General features: G+C 35.9%; 2 protein-coding genes across 2 annotated transcripts; one reads left to right on the forward strand and one right to left on the reverse strand.

Moving 5' to 3' along the window:
- Nucleotides 7,290-9,909, forward strand: LOC105172638 (coiled-coil-helix-coiled-coil-helix domain-containing protein 10, mitochondrial). Its single transcript, XM_011094159.2, has 5 exons — nt 7,290-7,446; nt 8,329-8,373; nt 8,581-8,664; nt 8,764-8,933; nt 9,414-9,909. Exons 1-5 carry the CDS (start codon nt 7,425-7,427, stop codon nt 9,510-9,512), a joined length of 420 nt encoding a protein of 139 aa, XP_011092461.1. The 5' UTR covers nt 7,290-7,424; the 3' UTR covers nt 9,513-9,909.
- Nucleotides 9,418-13,259, reverse strand: LOC105172639 (gamma-glutamyl peptidase 5-like). Its single transcript, XM_011094160.2, has 4 exons — nt 12,797-13,259; nt 11,090-11,239; nt 10,813-10,980; nt 9,418-10,729 (listed from the first exon to the last, which is right to left on the reverse strand). Exons 1-4 carry the CDS (start codon nt 13,103-13,105, stop codon nt 10,628-10,630), a joined length of 729 nt encoding a protein of 242 aa, XP_011092462.1. The 5' UTR covers nt 13,106-13,259; the 3' UTR covers nt 9,418-10,627.

Here is a 20,157-nt window from a genome sequence, read left to right on the forward strand (position 1 = left end):
AAAAAGCACTGTTGAGCTGTGAAGTATTATTGATTTTGTTTGATAATAGAAGAAGGTTGTATCGCGTTCGTGTGTGTGTGGTTAAGGTAAAATGACTCGGACATGGCGGTGGAGCCCAGACTGGGACTGGGGTGCGCAATTGGCAGACCACTTCTGTAGCCGATGTGGGGTTTTGGTTCGAAGCTGATAAGATTGCCGTGTGGATTGGTTGGACCCTTGGCCTTCATTAGTAATTTGATTCAGGTATGCCGTACAAATTTTATAATATTATTTAAACAAAAATAAAAAGAAATAACTATAAAAAATAGTGGAAAGTGGGAAAAAAATATAAAAAATACGCTCTCTCTTAAAATATATAATGTATATTACCATTTTATGACTTTTCAAATTAAGCTTTTCTTTTGTATATTGTAAGTTATTTGAAAGTTTATAAGATATTATAGAGTATTTGGTAAAAATTGAGAAAATAAACTTATGAGATAAAAATAAAATATTAAGAATTGATAAGTTTTTTTTAAATAAAATAAAAAATTATCAATTTATTTTAGAAGTATTGACAAATTTATTTAATTTTTTAATCATATTACTCACGAAACTCGTATTGTTAAGATCTTGTCAACTCCATTATCTTACTTAATTAACAAATAATTCAAGAGTTTATATTTAAAATAAATTTTCACATTGTCATATAAACCGACAAAATATTTGATAAAATATATGAATTTATAAAGTATTTTTAATGCACGGCTTTCTCTGTCTTTGTTTGGTTTTCTTTGTTGTGTTTGCATGTATGGGCCGGCTAGTCTATCCATCTGAGTGTTCCCAGTTAAAAGTAATTTATAGAGTCCGACTTCCGCATATAGCACATTCTTCAATAGAAGAAGCAGTGGATGGACCAGAATTGGATGCATTTACCACATCAACTACCGCTACGCCCCTTAGTCTCTTCCTTACTCTAGAACCTGGCTTGTCCCACGTGAATAGGATACCCTGCTTGCTTGCTTTAGGTCTTTCCCTTCCCCCGATGTGGAATAGTTTTTCCCGAGTCTGGTCCTAGTTGAATAGTTCTTACGACATCAACTCATGGTACATAAAAATCAGGCCTAGCCTAAAAGACCTGCTTTCCAATAAGAACTTCCTTTTAGATCCTTTATGGTAGTAATGTAGGCGGCGTGTATTCTAATAAAAGAATAAGGGAAATGGTTTTGCCGTTACGGATAAGAAGAAGGTGGATGGAATGAAGGACAAGAATCAACAACCGATATTACCATAGATCCGCCAAGATCCTGCTTTCTAGTCTCTCTTTCAGCCGGGAATAAAAAGAAATTCCCCTTTCCCCTTTAGCCTATTCGGTTCGAGAAAGCTCCTCTCCGTATATTCTTATTACATATGTAATAACGCTTGTCGAGCTGATCGAGCTATCGAATTTCTGCAGCACACATCTGCAGCTAGGTCGAGTCTCTTCCCTCCTATGCTTAGAAATGAATGGGGAATATCTGGGCGTACTACCAAAAAATGAGATTCTTGCCCGGCTTTCTTTCGGCTTAAGAAGGCTGCAGTGAGAATGAGGATCACTTCGGAACTCTAGGGGAATGGTCGTACACCGTTTCGTTTGGCTAAGATCCCGCATTTCAATCTGAGAAAGAAACTGTTATATATGTTAAGACTCCAAATTCACGATAGTAACTTAGATTTACTATCCCTATAGAATCTGAAAAACTGTTATATATGTTAAGACTCCAAATTCACGATAGTAACTTAGATTTACTATCCCTATAGAATCTGAAAATTGTCATATAAACCGACAAAATATTTGATAAAATATATGAATTTATAAAGTATTTCAAATGAATTCAACTAAAAAAACCTTTTTAATGTGCGCAATGATTCGAATGTTTTATACTCTACAACTCTTTTTTATTGGACTAATGTCAAACTTTCAGACTTTGATTTGTTTAGTACGACATATTTGCACGCTGGACTTGGCAGTAGGTACTAGCATGGTGGAGCATAATGCTAGAATAATATGTTGGTGTTGTCACACGGGCTACTTGATATATTGATTCAAAAATATGGGTTGATTGGAAAATGTCAAGTGACAGTGTATAGTTTGGGTACACAATAGGTAGACATGCTAGCCTTTGTGTAAGACGGGACGTCTCCAGTCGTTTTTTCGACATTATTGTGGACATAGTTGATTGATATATCAACATCATGAGGCAAAGCATGCGAGGTATTACTAGAAACGACATATGTTTGTACATGATACACTTGCATGGCCAATGCAAGCATCTACGTGCGAGAGGAATCGATTTTATGCGTACAGACAACACCTGATGTGAGGGACTCAGTTGGACATTAGATGGTGCACACGAGATGGCCCGTCGTGTGTTTACATTGTTGACCTTGGGAATCATTTTCAGACAGTTGCTATGTGTCCGCCTCAAGATAATTGCTTGTCACGTGACAGCATGGGGTTACATAGTACAGCAAAATAGCTTGGCACATTTTTTTTTTATTTCCTTTTAGTTTTTTTCTTTTGAGCATGTCAACCATTATTGTACTATCTTTAAGGCCTTGACTTGCATGTTTTATTATAAAGTTAGAGAGTAAATTGTGTATAGATAGGCTTCATCGTATTGAAATAAATAAATGCAATATTGCCATATTTGTTGATAAATTTGTGTTGTTATTCATGTTTTATACAACGTTTGCTTACACTTAAAACTTAAATTGCATTCAATGTGCAGTTGTGGATACTCAATTAACACACTTGTATGCATATGCATTGACCACCAACTGTTGTAATCAAGTGGTTAATGTCGAATATTCCCACACTCACGATATGAGTTCAAATCATTACAATTGGTGTTTGGTGGGGCTAAACATACATTATAACATATGATTGATTTTTATGTGGTTAGACTTGGTTCTTGTTGACAGTAGTTCAACTGTATATAGGTTTTTTGGTTGACACACATGACATAAGCACAATCATCTTAACTTTCACATAGTTAGGTCTTGGTTCTTGGAACTAGTAGTTCAGCTATAAAACCATAGCTGGCAAATATAGTGTAAAGTAAATACAATCTTTCTTTATGGGTTTGTGAGGTACCATTCCTACTTGCCCATTTTATAACAGGGAGAGAGAGAGAGAGAGAGAGAACATGTGCCTCAGGCATGCAGAGCCAAACCATATAGCCATTGTAAAATGTTTTGTTGTGCAAGCTACTGTGAATCTGTGACAACTAGCATATTGTGTATACAAATGAAATAGTATTTTGTTTGTGGTGCCTTTAACATTTAGAAATATTAATTTTATCTCCAAATTGACAAAAAAGATAAGGAACCACGTTTTTACATTCTTCCGCTCGTTACCATTGCTCAACAGTTTTTTCAAGCCTTCTGCAAGCCCCCTTTGGTGCAAAATCCTCCAAGTGTAAGTTTTAGATGTTGATGTGGTCGTAATTTAAGAAAATGATGAAAAGGGAATTTTACCATCAGCATAATAATTCACCAGGTGAAATTAGATTTTAGATAGAGATTTTTTTAAAGAGCGTGTATGGTGTCTTGTCAAATCAATTAACAGTAACTTGATTTAAAAAATAATATATGAAGTATTTATAGTGGTCTTAAAGTTTTAAAATGCGGTATGGTGTATGCGTTCATTGTGTGGCTTGCATATAAAAAATTATATTTTTACCCTTATAAATAAATAGATACTACTAATATACACATCATATAGTCCCCATCCGAGTCCGAGAGCAAGAAGGAAGTGTTTACGGCCTTGATTTAATTTGATCAACTATTTATGTCAATATTGAACAAGTTAATGGGCCCAAGATTTATAACCCAAGCCTAATACTATTGTTGAATGTGGTTCAAGTCGTTAAGTTGGATGGTGGGGGGGAGATGGTGGTGGACCACAACTATCTGTTAGGGTGTGCGAATGCACGTGCGGCCCTAAGGCTAACTATAGTTAGCTCGAGGCACTGACCTTAACACAAACCCTTTAAGCTCTAGTCCAGCGCAAACCCTCGACTGGTGGTGCTCGTGGCTCGCAGTTGCGCTCTAGTGCAAGCGCTACGCATTGCTCTTTGTGAGCAGACACAAAATGTTGCGTTTGCTGGGTTTTAAACCCAAGTTATAAGGTTGGAAAATGAAGACCTCAACCACTCCACCACCAAATATTTTTATAATCACATTTAACTCTCATTCTATATTAGTAGAGGTTATTCAGAATAATGACATTTGTTTTAGTCATTATTTATTCGGATTCTTTCATGTATTTTGAGGAATTTTGATGTCGTTTTCAAGATATGAGGCTTCTTGTTATACTAGATGGATTTTCATGTGTTGTCGAACGTGCTATCGGTCATTAAATTATTTTTCTCTAATCAATTATGGAAAGTATTCTTATTTCTATCCCTACTTGGGATGTAAATTTTTTTTTCCAGAGTGGTTTGTCTCTTCTCGGCTTCAAGGTGAGTGAGGAAGAGTAGACAACTCTTACTTGCTGTGACAAAGCCCCCCAGGACCTTAGGGAAGGTGGAGATGCGCATTGCTTTTTTTTTTTTTAAATCATACCGATGTTGCCTCAAGGGGTGATTTTTTTCCCAATACATATGGTCGAAAATTTTGGTATGGAATTCAATATTTAATACTTGGGATGAATTTTTCCGACTCACATGGTCGAACATTTTGGGATGTAACCCCACAACATTTTGTATCTATGAATGTGTCCTCACACCTAATGAGTTTTTCTTTCGCTCTTTTACGATTTATTTTCATCGGATTTTGACATTTAGTATTTGGTGTGACTTTCTTCCGACTCACATGGTCGGATATTTTAGCATTTAACTTGACGGTATTTTATACTTAGGATGACTTTTTTCCGACTTACACGGTCAAAAATTCGTTATGTTAAACCAACAATTTTTAGTATTCATAAATATTATTATTGCACTTATTCAGTTGTTGTTCTATTCCATTACGACTTATTTTCGTTGGGTGTTGCTCAAGGGATGTTTTTGCTCATGCCCTGGAGTTGATCCTTTACCAACTTCTGAAGGGGGGAAAATTTTTTCAGGGCCAACATTGTTGGGGAGGATCTCGGTGAAGTTTTGATCGTGGGATCCCGGGGCAACTCTTTGTTGCATCAAGGGGCCTCTCGAAACTTCGGGGATCTTCGCATCTATAAGAAAGTTAACTTCATTGCTTAAGTTCGAGTTAGAACGTCTTAGGGGAAATTAAAAGGGGGGAAGGATGTGTTAAGCTTATACTCGAGTTTTTTCCTATTATAAGTGAAAATCCAAAAATTAATTTTTTTTCCGCTATGCGAACTTAAGGTCACTCCTTCGTGGCAAGGGAGTCTCTTCCTGCTGGTTCTCTTGAGGTCATGGGATGATTCCTGCTATGGGAAGATTATTGTATTGAGGAGTTGGATTTGATGATAGCTCTCGAGGTGGCACACTTGGCCCACGGTCAAATTGGCGTCTTTGTGGATAGTGGTTGACATATTCTTTCAGATGTCCTTGCTGGATCAGTTTTTCTATCTCTTTCTGGAGGTGATGACATTCCTCAGTTGTATGCCCCATGTCATCGTAGAAGTGACAATATTTGCCGGACTTTAGCATCTTGGGATTGTCTTTCATTTTTCTTAGCCTTTATTAATCAACCTTTGCTGCTCTGCCACAACTAATATTTCGCTCCTGTGTGCATTCAGGGGGGGTGTAGTGCGTGAACCCTATCGGCGCTAAGTGTTTGCGTACTTCCTTCTTCTTTCGCCTTTTCTCCTCTTCTCTGCCTTCCTTTTGACGGTAAGGGAAGTGTCCGAAACATTGGACTTCTCGATTCTAATACATTTCTGTGATCGCATGAACAAGTCTTCTAGAGAGCTAGGGGGTTTTCCGGCTATAGGTTCTTTGAATCTTCATGGTAGCAAATTTTGTTGAATAATGTTGGCCAATAACTTATGGTTGACATGCAGCAGCTCGTGCACTGCCTCGACAAACCTTGAAATGTAATTTCTTAACGGCTCATTTTTTCTCTGGCGAATGGTGAACAAATATGCGATCATTTTTGGGAGTTTCTAGTTTATGGATAAGTGATACATGAAATTGAGTCAATGCTTGAGGCTGGAGATAGTTCCAGTGGCAGTTGGTTGAACCATGCTAAAGCACATTTGGAGAGCATAGTGCGGAAGACCTTGCAATAGGCGGTATTGCTCAAGTCGTACCAATTGATTTTAGCATAAAATTTATCCAAGTATTTTTATGGATCCCCTGTTCCTTCATATTCTGATAGATTTAATATTTTGATGCCCGTTGGAAGTGCCTCAGTTAAAATTACAGGGGAGAAAGGGCTTTGTCGTGGAGGGGCGACGACCAAGGGCAAAAAAGAATCATCCACTCCACTTGATGGGAGGAGAGCAGTGGGTTGCCGGGGTTGGAGGGAATTTTGCTCTTGGGGCTTATAAGTCACTGTGCGCCTTGATGTCTGCATGACTGCTAGCTACTCGAGCATCCATAAAATCGTGTAATATGTCAATCCCTCTAGCGTTTACAAGGGTCCTTCCAGCATTTACAAGAATTGATTGATGCTTTAACGACTTTGTTGTCATTATCTAAGTCTTAAGCATGTTCTTAATAGGCTTTTACTTTGATGGAAAGTATTGGTTTCCCAATTGTGTCAACCAGATGAGAAGATTATATTATTCTTCCCAACATACTGAAAAGAAAAAAAAAAAGGATGGACGTACAGATGAAGGGAGGAAAAAGTAGAGGAAAACTGGTGATATTAGCCTTTGATATGTGTTAGAGCATTCATTACGTAGCAGTGTCTTTTCTTGAATTTTTAGAGTCAAACATGAAAAATATTGCAATTTTTGGACGTTTTTTATTACAATGTGGAGTGAAGCAAGCCGTTGTATTTCAATCTGGGCCAAACATGGCCCAGTAGCATATGCAAGCAAATATTAGATTGTGCTCTATTAGGCCTTATCTTCAACCTTATAGAGGTATGTAAATCATTATAAATTATTCATTTCCAATTAATACTTTATTATTAATAGAAATATTTACTGCTTACGAATGTATGTGGTACTAGAAAAAAGGAAAAATTCGAAAAAAGCACAAACTTGGAAAGAAAGAAAAAGAGCCCCAACAAAAAGGTTGCGTTGCGTTGCGTTGCGTTTACAATTTACATCTATTGACCACGTAAATTACGCTTCTGATTTTGACACGTCGTTATCTGGGAAAGAGCTGTGCACGCCAGATCCTTCATCCATTTCAATCCCATGGACTAGGACTACGCGTGTATATATAAAGGGGTCGGGGGTATTGCTGAAGCTACAATAACAGCATTTGCATCGTTTCGTTCTTCTAGGTTTTCGTCGGCGCTCTCTCGTAGATAAAATATTGATCATGCCTCGCCGTAGCTCCGGTGGTGGGTTTATCTTTTTATTGATCGTATGTATATTCATGATAATCAATTTATGGTACTTCTTGGGATTCTGATTTGTGTCGTTTCTGGTAATTTATGCAAATGAAGGCAGATTAAGGATTTGATTTTGTGTTATTGAAGATGATATAAGTCGGTATCTGCTGCTCGATGAGATTTATTTGTTGGCTTGAACCGTTTTATTGAACTGATTTTGGATTCGATTATAGGTTGATTGTGATAAAACTAGGTGCGGAGCATGTGAAACTGAGATGTTTCTCTTTAAATTACTTCTGTGCCGTTGACATTCATCTGGAGTAGTCTTGCTTCTTGGAATCCCCTGTCCGAATGTTACGAAACTATTTCTCTCAACACCATATCTCCAGAATTATAGTTATAGACATCCTGAAATTATTATTGATGCTGTCTTTCTCTTTGTAATCAATGTGTTTTAGATCTGGAACCTACTAGGAATGGTTAATATGCTTTTATGCACATATGTAATTTATTAAAAGTTAATTAGAACTCAAAATTGCTTTGCATCGTAGGTGCCAACTTGTGAAATGAATGGGGCGAATTCTTTATTATATTCAGTTTGTTGGTTCGTTCTATAGTTAGAAAATACCAACATCCCCTGTTTCTTGGGACAGCCTGGTCACATTTCATAGATTAAGATGGTTTAGATTGTTTCTAAAGAAAATGAATATTTTGTTATATGTGCAAAGGAAACCCAGAAGTAATTCAAGTGGTTCTATAAGTCTGTATTGGTAATTATGCTATGACAACTTCATTTTAGCTTCCCATCTTACATTTAACAGTCTTGCATGTTATTGGGAGTCTCTAGGAAACAGATTCGGCATCTCATTTCTTGCATAATTGGTTTTGCAGGAAGATCTGCTCGTCCTGCAGCCCGTAGCCCGCCACCTCAACCAGGTAATTGTCTTCTAAATGAGCCACTCAATAGTTGCGTGAGATTTTGGAGGCTTTCCCATAAAAATACTTAATTTAACCTCTTAGTATCTTTTATATGTTTGTCCTTCTACTAGCATAATCATCATTGCTTGTGGTGTGTTGTTGTTTTTCAGTCTCATGATTACAAATATTGCTTCCAAGCTCATGATTTCATCGTGTCATATGCAGTGCACCATGCTCCTCCTCCAGCTCCTGTTCACAGTAGCTCCGGTGGATCCATGCTTGGAAGTATTGGTTCAACCATAGCCGAAGGTGTGTGGAAGCCAGCTAAATTTCTATGTATTATCTGGATACGTCGTTGTAAGAATTGTTGCAAATCTTATCCATTTTATTCCTTCTTTATTTCTGTAGGAATGGCATTTGGTACTGGAAGTGCAGTTGCTCATAGAGCTGTGGATGCTGTTATGGGTCCTCGCACGATCCAACATGAAACAGTTGTCTCTGAAGCTGTTGCTGCACCAGCACCTGCTGCAACCAACATGGGAGATTCTTGCAGTGTGCACTCTAAGGCATTCCAGGATGTAAGTGAAACTTGTCTTGATCCAGTTTCTGAAACTTTGTTTAGCATGGCAGTGATATAAAAAGCAGCTTGTTCAGCTGTTAAGCATTATCAATTTGTGGGTCAAATTGTGTTGTTCATGAAGATCCGCTACAAAATGGCAAATCTTATTTGTACTGTGGTGCATAAGGGGACAGAATAGATTTGTGAGTTGAGCTCTTTATAACGGGTAATTTTGTATTGCCGGTGACAGGGGCTAGTATTTCATATAGTGAGATAGTGTCTGTGAAATATTTCAATATTTCATGATAGATGTAGGGCAGCTTATTTTTATTATCTAGATTGTTGAGACATATCCTTGTGTTGTAGTCGTGTGCACCTAAAAAACAGGAAGGCTTGCTGGGCTTAAACCCATATCTTCAACTTTTTCTGAATCCTGATGCATCTATATGCCCTTGGTTAATGGCTGTGTGACATGCTAAACACTGATTTTTCTTTGCAGTGCCTGAATAGCTATGGCACTGACATCACTAAGTGTCAGTTCTACATGGATATGTTAGCTGAATGCAGGAGAAACTCAGGTTCGATGATGAGTTCTTAAGTGCGGTCTCCAGCCTCACAAACTATCGTCCATTAGTTGTGTCTGGATTGCTGCTTATTGCTATGGTGACTACTATTAAGGATTTCCCATCAGACGATACTATCTGTGGCAATTGGGTGTGGTGATCTTAGAAGATATGAAAGAATGATACAAAAATTTTTACCATACATTAACATGGATGTGCAATTTACATTGCACAGTTGGAGTTCATAGACTTCCCTTGAAGTTGACTTAGAATTTTATTGTTAACTTGCTTCGGCAACAATTTAACAGCTTTGTAAGCTTGAATTTGTTTGTTCTATTTCCTTTACTTTTAGATCCCGTAGATGCAGTTCTAGCCAAATTTTGCGCATTTTCTATATGAATTCCTGGGAATTGCAGTTTTCTTATGTATGCTTCTGCTGTCATTAAGTTCGCTTGCTGTAAGCTAATTAGCAGAGAGGTACGCATAGGTGAAGCAATTTCTAAGAAATAGACAAAGTGAATGGATTTTATGGTGTCATTAGAACGATACATTTCAACACTCACACCCTTGTATTAGGAGGACGAAAATCAATGTAGTTATCAATTCTTTAATTGCTCATTTTCACAAATGCTCAGGATGTTAATCTGAATTTTGTTGGTGGCAAGATTGGGTTAGTACTGCTCATGTTGCTTGCTTAATGAGTATTTTTAGCATCGTAAACTTTATATCTGTTTGTTTCCACCAATTGGGATTTCTATGTTAAAGTGAAAAATTTAGTGGTCAGTGATCATTATTAGTGCCTCCAGTTCCAGGATTATTGGGGATGGTGATCAGATAGAAGTACTTCAAACAAATTAAGGCATTTGCAGTCATCAGTGATTTCCCTATTTTCTGTGACTTGAACATCTGGTCAACAACCATTAGTAACAATGGAAGTAGAATAGCCTTCACATAAAACTAATTAGTGACTCAACTAGCATCATCAATTAATTTTTGATGGCTATCTATTGATATTTTTAAATTAACCAAATAAATTGTGACAAGATATGGCACAAAAAGTTCCCTAATCTACGGAAGCCAATTCTCTAGTCAGCCCAGATATGTATATAATACCTACAGGTTCCCTCTTCCCCACTCTTTTAGCTTTGTTTTATAATCCTCCTTTTAGAAAGCAGTTGCAAAGTTTCTTCCATGCCTCTCTATCTGGCTCAACTGCTTCCAACTTGAACTTCGCGTCTTTAGCAAGGGATACCTATAAAGCAAACGTAAACATCACAGACTTAAGAGCATTTGCTCAAATTAGGATTCTGCAATATCTACGTTAATATACTTCACCTCAATGAGACCGTTGTTGGAAAGACGGTGGATCAGGTGCAAAAGAATGTCTTTAGTGTACTCGGGATGACCTTGAATGCCCATAATGTGGTTCCCATATGTGAACATCTCAACCCTAGTCTTGTTTGACCATCCTAGGATTTCTGCCTCTTGGGGAAGCTCTGTCACCTGAGTCATTGAATTGGTATATATCAGAGTTAGCATCAGAGGTTTTAACATTAGAGAAGACTCATTCCAACTGGTGATTCTGAGGGGCAAGTAAGATGTAGAAGTGAACCTCGTCTCTATGGCACTCAATGACTGAAAGGGAAGGAGGCATCTTCAGAGAAGTAAAAATCTGTGACTTCTGCAAATGAATTTTGGTGACTCCAATATCCCATCCGGTGGTGGATCGCCCAATCCTCCCGCCTAGAGCTCGTACTAATATCTAGTTAACATTAAACACATTTCACATACAAAAGCAAAGGTCACAGAAAGCACATTTGGTGTGAACAATCTCAAGGTTACAGATATGTTTGAAAAGGGCTATTTTGAGAAACACATTATCAAACATGGTAATGTTTTAAATAGTGTTTATTTCGTTTTCTTTTGCACACAAACAGTGTTGGCATACAGTAATCTTATGAGCTGATTAAAGATATATATACATCTTACGTTGAAATAAAGATACAAGCTTTTCACAAAAGATGGAAATATTCTTGCCTTGATTGCTTCCATTTATAAGCCCACCATGAGAAAGCATTATTAGGAGACTTGGCACAATGGTAACATCATTGTTCAGGCATCACCATCTACTTTCTGGGATGCGGTGTTTAAACAAAATGATACGCATATGTAACCAATATCATCACTACCTTTTGATTGAGTACATGATTGTCGAAGTATGCCCCTAATCATTGCTGTTACCGTCATAAATGACTAAGATTTTCTTCATCACACAGAAAGTGGAAGGGAAATTGGACGCTAATGACTTATCATCTATTCATTTGATAGATGAAAAACAACCCAAGATTTTATGACGTTTGGAGAGCTACCTTAATAGAATTTCCTTTTGAAGGTCAATAATGGTTAGTGATTACTAGTATCTAGCTAACTACAAGGATCCGAAGAGTCCAACAATCTTGGAAATGGCGTGGCTTGAAATGGTACAGGATAAAACTATTGTATGAGAAATGCTATCTAACCCCACGGAATACGGTTATTCCTAGGAAGATATTGTTTGTGGCTCGTAATTCTTTGCAGCAACCAATATATTGCATATACTTGGAGCTCATTCACCGAAAAAATATGTGAATAGAAGGATATTGATGATTCCAATTGCCTTCGTTGTCCATTTAGTTCCACCAAGAAACGTGATATGGGAGAATTCCTTTCCCCATGCCTGTGGCGTTCATAGACAAAACAACATGCTTAGTATAGATTTCAGCATCCCCAGGAGGAGATCGGCATGTAGCATATGGAAAGTTTCCAGTAAACTCCCGAAGTCTGGACAATTATAGAGGATGAATGCAGCATGCATATGCCAATTTGCAATGCATGTATAATTCCATTAAGTGAGGCAGTCATCAATTATTTTACGCTGATATAGATTCCATTAATGTGTCGACAATCTTAAAAATACTTCTTGGTGAAGTAGGGGATCTTGACAGACCTAAACTCAATAGCATTGTAACCTTTAAATAGAATGTAATTTAAGAAATTCAAATGAAGTGGTTCAGTCTATAATTCGTGACAATAAACAAAAAGAAAAGGGAAAGAATGTCAAATTAAATAACTATAGAGACGCAAGAACGGACAACCACTCAAACAAACCAGCAGACATAAAACCAAAAGTTAAGGGCTAATATAAACTCCATGTAACACGTAAACGCGCAAAACAAAAGTTGAAGCCCAAGGTAAACAGAAATCCACAAAAACAAAATATAGATGTTCAACTGAAACAGGATAAAAACAATAACAAACAGAAAACACAATAGACGCACACCTGATGACCAAAGCAAATACCGAGAATCTTCTTCTTCATGGCGTCCAATCGCCTGAGCAAAACCACCAGTTTACAGATCCAAATTTCGTTACTGTCGGCGTCACTGCAACTTCCTGTGATGACGAAACCGTCGTATTCGGCTACCTCATCATCCGCCGGAAATTCACCTCGCGCCACCTTGAATTCGTCCCAGGTTTCCCCCTCTTCCTTCAGCATTCTCGCGTAAACTCCATAGTAACCGCCATAATTATTCATCACGTAGTCTGAATCCTCGGCGCAGAGAAGGACGGCGAACTTTCGACCTTCCATCGCCTTTCTACCTCTTTGTAGATGTGTGTGTATGTGTATGGAGAGAGAATGTGAGAGGAGAGCGCGGAAGGGGAGAGAGAGAGTTGCTGAGAGTTGGGTAAATATGGCGATACATAAAGTTGATGCCCAAGGCTTTATATAAGTGAAGAAGTACACGTGAAGGTAGTTTACAAATTTGTCCTTTGAAAAAGATTTGACTCAATTCCCATATTTCAGTAGTAACTGCCTTAATTATGTTCTGGTAACTGCTCTCATTTTTTTTTCATAAAAAAGGTAACTATATAATCATATTATATTAAAAGTGTATTATATTCAGACTCCAGTACATTTTTTTTTAAAAAAAAAACAAGTTCTGAAATTATACTAATACCCCTCTGAAAACTTGTGTTTACATCTGACCTCATTCCTTTAGGGTTTGGACAGAATTTTCTGATGTAAGCAAAAAAAAGTACAGAAATTTTCAGTTTTATCCTTTATTTAATATTTTTATTCATATTTTATACTTAAAAGGAGATAAATATAACACACACGCACATATATATATATATGGTGTGCGGTTAATGTCAATACATTTTTCTCCTTAAAAGTGCAAAAAAAAAAATTTTCGTTTATATCCAAATTAGATATTGTGGGAGACCCTAATAGGGTTAGGGTCTTTCACTGGAAAAGGGTCAAAAGGGAGGAAGTGGGGGTAAGCCTGATATATGGCGCCTATCCAAGAATTTCAGTGTGCGAATCGAGGGTTCATACTCTAAAACTTATCTGATATGAAAACGTGATAAGGGGTGCGGAATTAGAACTTTATGTGATTATTTCTAACATCAGTGTTTTTTATTTAAATTTTAACGAAAGGGGAGCAAATATAAATAATTAATTTTTAAAGGGGATTAATTGTAATTTTAAAATTTTTTAGAAAAAAATATAATTTAGTATTTTTTAAAGGGGTCTAAGTGTTATAAATCCTTATATTCATATTTCGATAAATATAGAATAATTAGATAAAATATTGGTTCAATTAAAATTTGCATGCTACCTATTATAAATCGACTTTTGCATTTATATATATATATATAAATATATAAATATATAACTAGGTATTAGACCATACTCAATACCTCTGCATAATAATTTTTTTGTAGACAATTATTAACTGAACAAATAATAAAAAACACAAAAAGAATAATTACAATAAAATAAAATAAACTAACTTCAAATGTGTTTGAATAAGAAATTGTAATTGTTAATAAAATTAATTAGTAAAAAATTATGGTTATTAATAGAAAAAAAAATACAGGTAGAGGCATCTTAAGCTACCCAAGTTTTGCTAATTGTGATATTTATTGAAAAAATTACAATTTACATTCTACAGTCTTTTCTTTCTTTTTTCTTTTTTCCAATTTCGATCCTAATATTTTCGCATTCATCATATTTTATCCCATGAGTCACAAAACTTGTAATTTTACTCCCGATGATAAATTATGTTAACGAAGCCCGTGCTTTGATAAATCAAAAGTCAGTTACTTAACGGAGCATTTGCAGATCATGTGTTTCCTCAGTTAAATATTTAATGAAATATGTTATTGAAACTAAAGTTGTAAGCTTTTTAATTAAATCTGATGAATGCTAAAATAATGGGACTAAAATTACATACATAGTAAATTATGGGATATATTTTGCAATTTTCCGAATAGTTAATCCCACGATTTCCCTTTTAGTAAATCTTATAGATTTGTTTAATTGAATGAAAAAGAAAAAAGATAAACTGAATAATTATCAAAATTAATAAAGTGCTTTAATTTGGAATGTGTGTGAATAATTAATAAATTATTGATAAAATTAGTAAATAAAAATAACCATATTTATGATAGAAATAAATATGATTAGGGGCATACTATGGCAATTCATAGTTTGTCAATTATGGTATTTACTATGTGGATCTCCATTCTAATAAATAATATAGAAAATACATAAATAGTATTAATTAATTTTATACACCATTAAATATAATAAAAGATGCGACATCCACTTAAAATAGATATGAATCGAAATCAATTTTGCAAAATATATATAAGATTTTTGAGAGTTCATAAGTTTTCAAATTAAGTCACAGGATGTTACAAGATTTTCAGCCTTCATCCCATTAAGAATAATATTATTTTTTGTCAAAAAAAATAAATAAATAAATTGTAGATTGATTCATAAACATTGTAATGTTTTATTAAAGAAAGCTGCAAGACTTTTCAACCATAGTAATATTTCAAATTACGCATAAAAGCTGCACAACTTTTCAGAAGAAATGTTACTGTGACATTCCTCTGAATTATATTTTGAAACTTAAGCAGATATATCTCATTATAAATCATTTTAAATTTATTTATTCTGACAATGTGGAGGGAAGAGATATCTGTATTTTTATTTATAAGCTATTTTCATCACAATTATCTTAAAACTCATTTGAAAATACATTGTTCTGTATTTTTTAACAATACACTGTATAAAAAATATGCCAATAAAAAGGCTTCCTATTTTCAGAAAAGAAAATAGATAAATTAAGGAAATCAATAGTTTTGAAAATCCTAGAGAGAATATAGGCTTATATAGTGTATTAGTGGTGAGAGTTTTCTCTATGTTTTAGCCTTTTTTTTTTTTTTCTATTCATCTAAAATATTGTCCTATTTAAGACTATTGTATTATGAAAATAATAATTTTAAAGGATAATTACATCTATCCTTCAGTTTAATTATACAAAAACATCAACTTCATTCACACAAATGACTTTTGCTTTTTTGAAAATTGCACATACATCCTGATGGGCATGGGCCGAAAGAGATTGGCTCAAAACGGAGTACCAAGCCCAGGAGAAGGTCCATCAGCCCATAAAGAAGGCAACCCATTCGAATCACTATCCCAACTCAAGAAAGGGCTCTCCTATGATCCCACCTAGCTCATCGAGAAGGTCCGTCTAGCTCAACCCAAAAGGCCCCCTCCCTGCTCCAAAGCCCAATCAGAAAAGGATGCCAACTTTGTCATATTTGGCCCAAAGGAGGAGCCCAATTAGGAGGCCCCCAAAGCTAACCGATAGGGAGGAAGGTGCCCTCAAGAGGAGGGACTCTTTGTCCCGAAAGACTCCTCATCTTAAGACGGTTGAGGCATGTAGTAATCTTGAGGCGGTTGGGGCACGTAATAATTTTGAGGTGTATATACTGTAGAAGGACCAACTATATCCACCCCAGCATCATGACATTTATTTGAACCAATAGACATTCGACTAGAATTTCTTCTTTGTCTGTGTGATGTTGTGGGAGCATCATCGGATGGTGAAATAATTTGTTGTGGCTGATGGGTTATGGCTTCCTTGATAATAATATGTATAACTCGTGTTCGAATCTATCCACCAATTGACTATACTCTTTAATATTTAGTGGTCTAGATTGACAGAAAGCTTCAAGGGCATTCACCTTTTCTGTCTGAATATTGCAGAAAAATAATGAATGTTGTATTGTAAAAAAGGTATTTAAAATAAAGTATGTGATATTATATAACAACGCTCCACAACATGCAACATAGTTGCATCTCCAGGTTGGTACCCGCTGTCTACACTCTATCAGTAGATGAAGACACGAAATTTCGTGTTATATTGTAGTACCATTCCCATTAACCTCGTTCTGTTTATCTTCTATTGAAAATGACTGGCCTTTGTATAATCATGTCATATCGTTTTTGTCTTCTAATGATGTATTATATGTGTTGCAGGTGTTGATTTGTGCCCGTATGATTTTTTATAGAGATATGATGGAGGTTCATATTTAGAGTATACGTCGCTTATGAAGGCGAAAAACCCATTCGGGACGATGTATTTCCACTATTGCATAAAATACTAATGGACATGATGATCTCCACAGCTAGGAACACCTAACTCGACATAGCAAAATAGCCTTCAAACAGATTAGGTAGCTGGGTTAGGCGTGGGCACACCTAACTATAGGATCAATTTATATTCACTTCGACCTGCAAAAATCAATGTTAGTGATATCACAACACTCACACAAAGCTAGACGAGAAACTTTGCATAGCGAGGTATTTGTTTAATTTCAAGGATCTCCTTCTCCTCTTCCTCCTCTTTGGACTTGGCGAATATTTCCGGGAAGGGAGGTTTGGGCACAAACACCTTCGAACTGTTCTTGCTGACTTGGTTAGGTTTTTTAGCTTGTTTTGGAGGAATTTCGAGTGCATGCTCTGTTTTGTCCTGTTCTGCGTGCCTACGCACAACTGAATTTTCGTCCTTTATTTTGCCCTGTTGTGCGCCTAGCACTATTTTCGAGTTGTAGCTCTTTTCCACTGCAAAAGGTAATAGCACTAACGTTTTACTTAGGATTAATAATAGTTTGGGAGGGCAACATACCTTGAGACTCCAAACGGCTAATGGATGAGGCCAATTGGCTCATTTGAGATTCCAAATTTTGTATGCTCAAGTGGGTTTCTTTTTGGAATTGTTGGGTGCTCAAGGTGAGTATTTTCACGATATCCTCTAAAGGTATACCACTATTGGGATTAGTTTGAGGTGATGGTTGTGGTTGTTGGTGTGGTACCTTTTGAAAGTTTTGAGAATGATTGTCGTACCTCAAATTTGGATCATCTCTCCATTCGGGGTTATATGTATTGAAAACGGCATATCTCCTTTGTTATTACCTGAAAATTCCACCGATGGCATCAACATATTCCATTGATTCTTAGTGAAGTGTAGAACAAGCGTCGATGCAATGTCTTGAAAATGTACATATCCCACAAGCCTTGACTTATTGAATGCTTCCCCCTATAAACTGTCCATTCGGAGTTATAGGTATTACAAAAGGGGTCATATCTCCTTTGTTATTGCCCGAAAATTCCACCGATGGTATCAACATATTCCATTGATTCTTAGTGAAGTGTAGAACAAGCGTCGAGGTAATGTCTCGAAGATGTACATATCCCACAAGCCTTGACTTGTTGGATGCTTCACCCTATAAACTTTTCAACAAGAGAGGGAAGGTTAACTAAACGTTCATCAATAGAAACACTTACCTCGTTTACCCTTCATGGTGGGTCGTCATTTCTACTACCAAATTGATGAGTATTAGCCGCCATAGTTGTGATTAGTTTATGTGCTTCGCTATGAGTTTTGTCATACAAAGCATGTCCACTAGCCGCATAAACCAAGCTTCTATTTGCCTCAAACAATCTTTCATAAATATATAGAATTAGAAGAGAATTTGGTGATGGGGGCAACTCTCAACCAATTGCTTGAATCTCCCCCAACTAACAGTAGAGCCAATCCATGTTTATTTCCTTCCGGATATTTGTAGTCCTTGAAGCGGGTAGTAGTTCTCAAGAAATTATATTCTTGAGCTCGTTCCAACTAACAGTAGAGTCAATCTTTTGCTTTATCACCCAATAAGAATGGAGCATTTTGATTATAAAATAGATCAAAATATCACAAAAAATAATCACAAATTGTACATCGAAGAGAAGCATTTCATCACCTATTTTAATATTTATATCCATGTCCCCCTTTCCAACAATTTTCGAGGTTCACCATCTGCCAAATGCACTTTCTCAAAATTTTCTGTAGTTTAATTAATTACTCATATACTCTTTCTGCATCGAACCGAAAGATGCCCCAAATTCCAGAATCCAAGACTTAATGGGACTATTTATGCTCCAAACGAGAGCGTCCTTGATCTCTTTTTTGTGGCAATTTTTCTTTACGTGGCCCTTTTACACCGTGAATTGAATTCATCTTAGTATGACCCTTTCATAGTGACTGGGTCCACCCTAATCATAGCCCTAAGCTCACAACTCTTGTGATTTAATGTGTCTAATTCTAAAAGCCCATTAATCATAATCAACCCTTAGCAACATACCATGAAAATCTATCTCTAAGTAAATTTGGGAAACAAGTTGATAATGATCCGTCCATCAATTATCTTCCAATAGCATCTAATGCATAGGTAGTGGGTCGAGACTTTGTTCACTCAATGATTATACATCGACTCCTTTATTTTCTTTACTGGTCGATCTAAAGCCCCATAATCAGTGACCATTCTACCTTAAACCAAAAAAATTGATCAAGAATTACATAAAGGCTAATTGGGGTAGATCTATAAAGGCTAAATCACATAAATCTTCATGTGTTTTAAAATTAAGCTAAACTCTCCCATGTTTAAAAACTAAGCCAAAAAAACCATCTGTTTTCTTAAATTTAGCACATGTACTCCTATGGTTTTTTTACTATATTTAAACCATAGGGGTCAAATGTAATTTGGTCATCTATAAATCGTTTGAGCACAACTCATTAGCTTGCATAGCCTTCTATGCAAAATATCCACTTTATGATCACTTCAATGGCATAAAAGTAAATCAAAGCACAAATAACCTAACACAAAATGATTATAGTTACATAACTAATCAATGGAATCACATCAATGAATTCTTGAATTCCATGTTGTCTTTCCAATAGAAAATTTCTTAAAAAATGTTGTTCAATTTGCTTATCCAACAAGCATCGCCTGACATACAAAATAGTATCTTATGATTATCCTTGACTTTGAACCTAAGGTCAGAATCATAGACGCAATCTTATGATTACCCTCATATATGCATAAACATCATAAGAACACTTCCTCATATTTTATATCATATGAGAAATTTCACAACATTGGATATTATACGATTGGCCTAGTATCCAAATGACTACTTGACAATCCGGACACTATCCTAACTGAGAGAGCTACCTGTTGGAGTGTATATGCTTGAGCAACAAGTGAATGAGAAAAGAGAAAAGAGAAAAGGAAAGACAGGGAAAGAAGGGGCAAATGAGAAAAAACTGGAAAAGCAAGAATGGAAAAATGGTGGAGAAAAAACAAAAGGAAAATAGTGAAAAATAGAAAAACAATATATTATATCATATTCTTTTTCTTCTTTTTTTAAATAATAACAAGCAAAAGTTATTTTTTAATAAAAAATTCTACTTATACTTGTTTATCTATCCTTTTCAGACACTATCTGTATGCTAA

The sequence above is a fragment of the Sesamum indicum genome, linkage group LG10 (assembly GCF_000512975.1).
Source record: "Sesamum indicum cultivar Zhongzhi No. 13 linkage group LG10, S_indicum_v1.0, whole genome shotgun sequence".
NCBI classification, from domain to species: domain Eukaryota; kingdom Viridiplantae; phylum Streptophyta; class Magnoliopsida; order Lamiales; family Pedaliaceae; genus Sesamum; species Sesamum indicum.

Coding starts and splice junctions, on each gene's coding strand:
- LOC105172638 (XM_011094159.2), top strand. CDS start 7,425: ATGCCTCGCCGTAGCTCCGGTG. Junction 8,374..8,580: donor TAGCCCGCCACCTCAACCAG/GTAATTGTCTTC, acceptor TGTCATATGCAG/TGCACCATGCTCCTCCTCCA. Junction 8,665..8,763: donor TGGTTCAACCATAGCCGAAG/GTGTGTGGAAGC, acceptor TTATTTCTGTAG/GAATGGCATTTGGTACTGGA.
- LOC105172639 (XM_011094160.2), bottom strand. CDS start 13,105: ATGGAAGGTCGAAAGTTCGCCGTCCTTCTCTGCGCCGAGGATTCAGAC. Junction 11,240..12,796: donor GTATTTGCTTTGGTCATCAG/GTGTGCGTCTAT, acceptor AATGTTAACTAG/ATATTAGTACGAGCTCTAGG. Junction 10,981..11,089: donor TTGAGTGCCATAGAGACGAG/GTTCACTTCTAC, acceptor TCAATGACTCAG/GTGACAGAGCTTCCCCAAGA.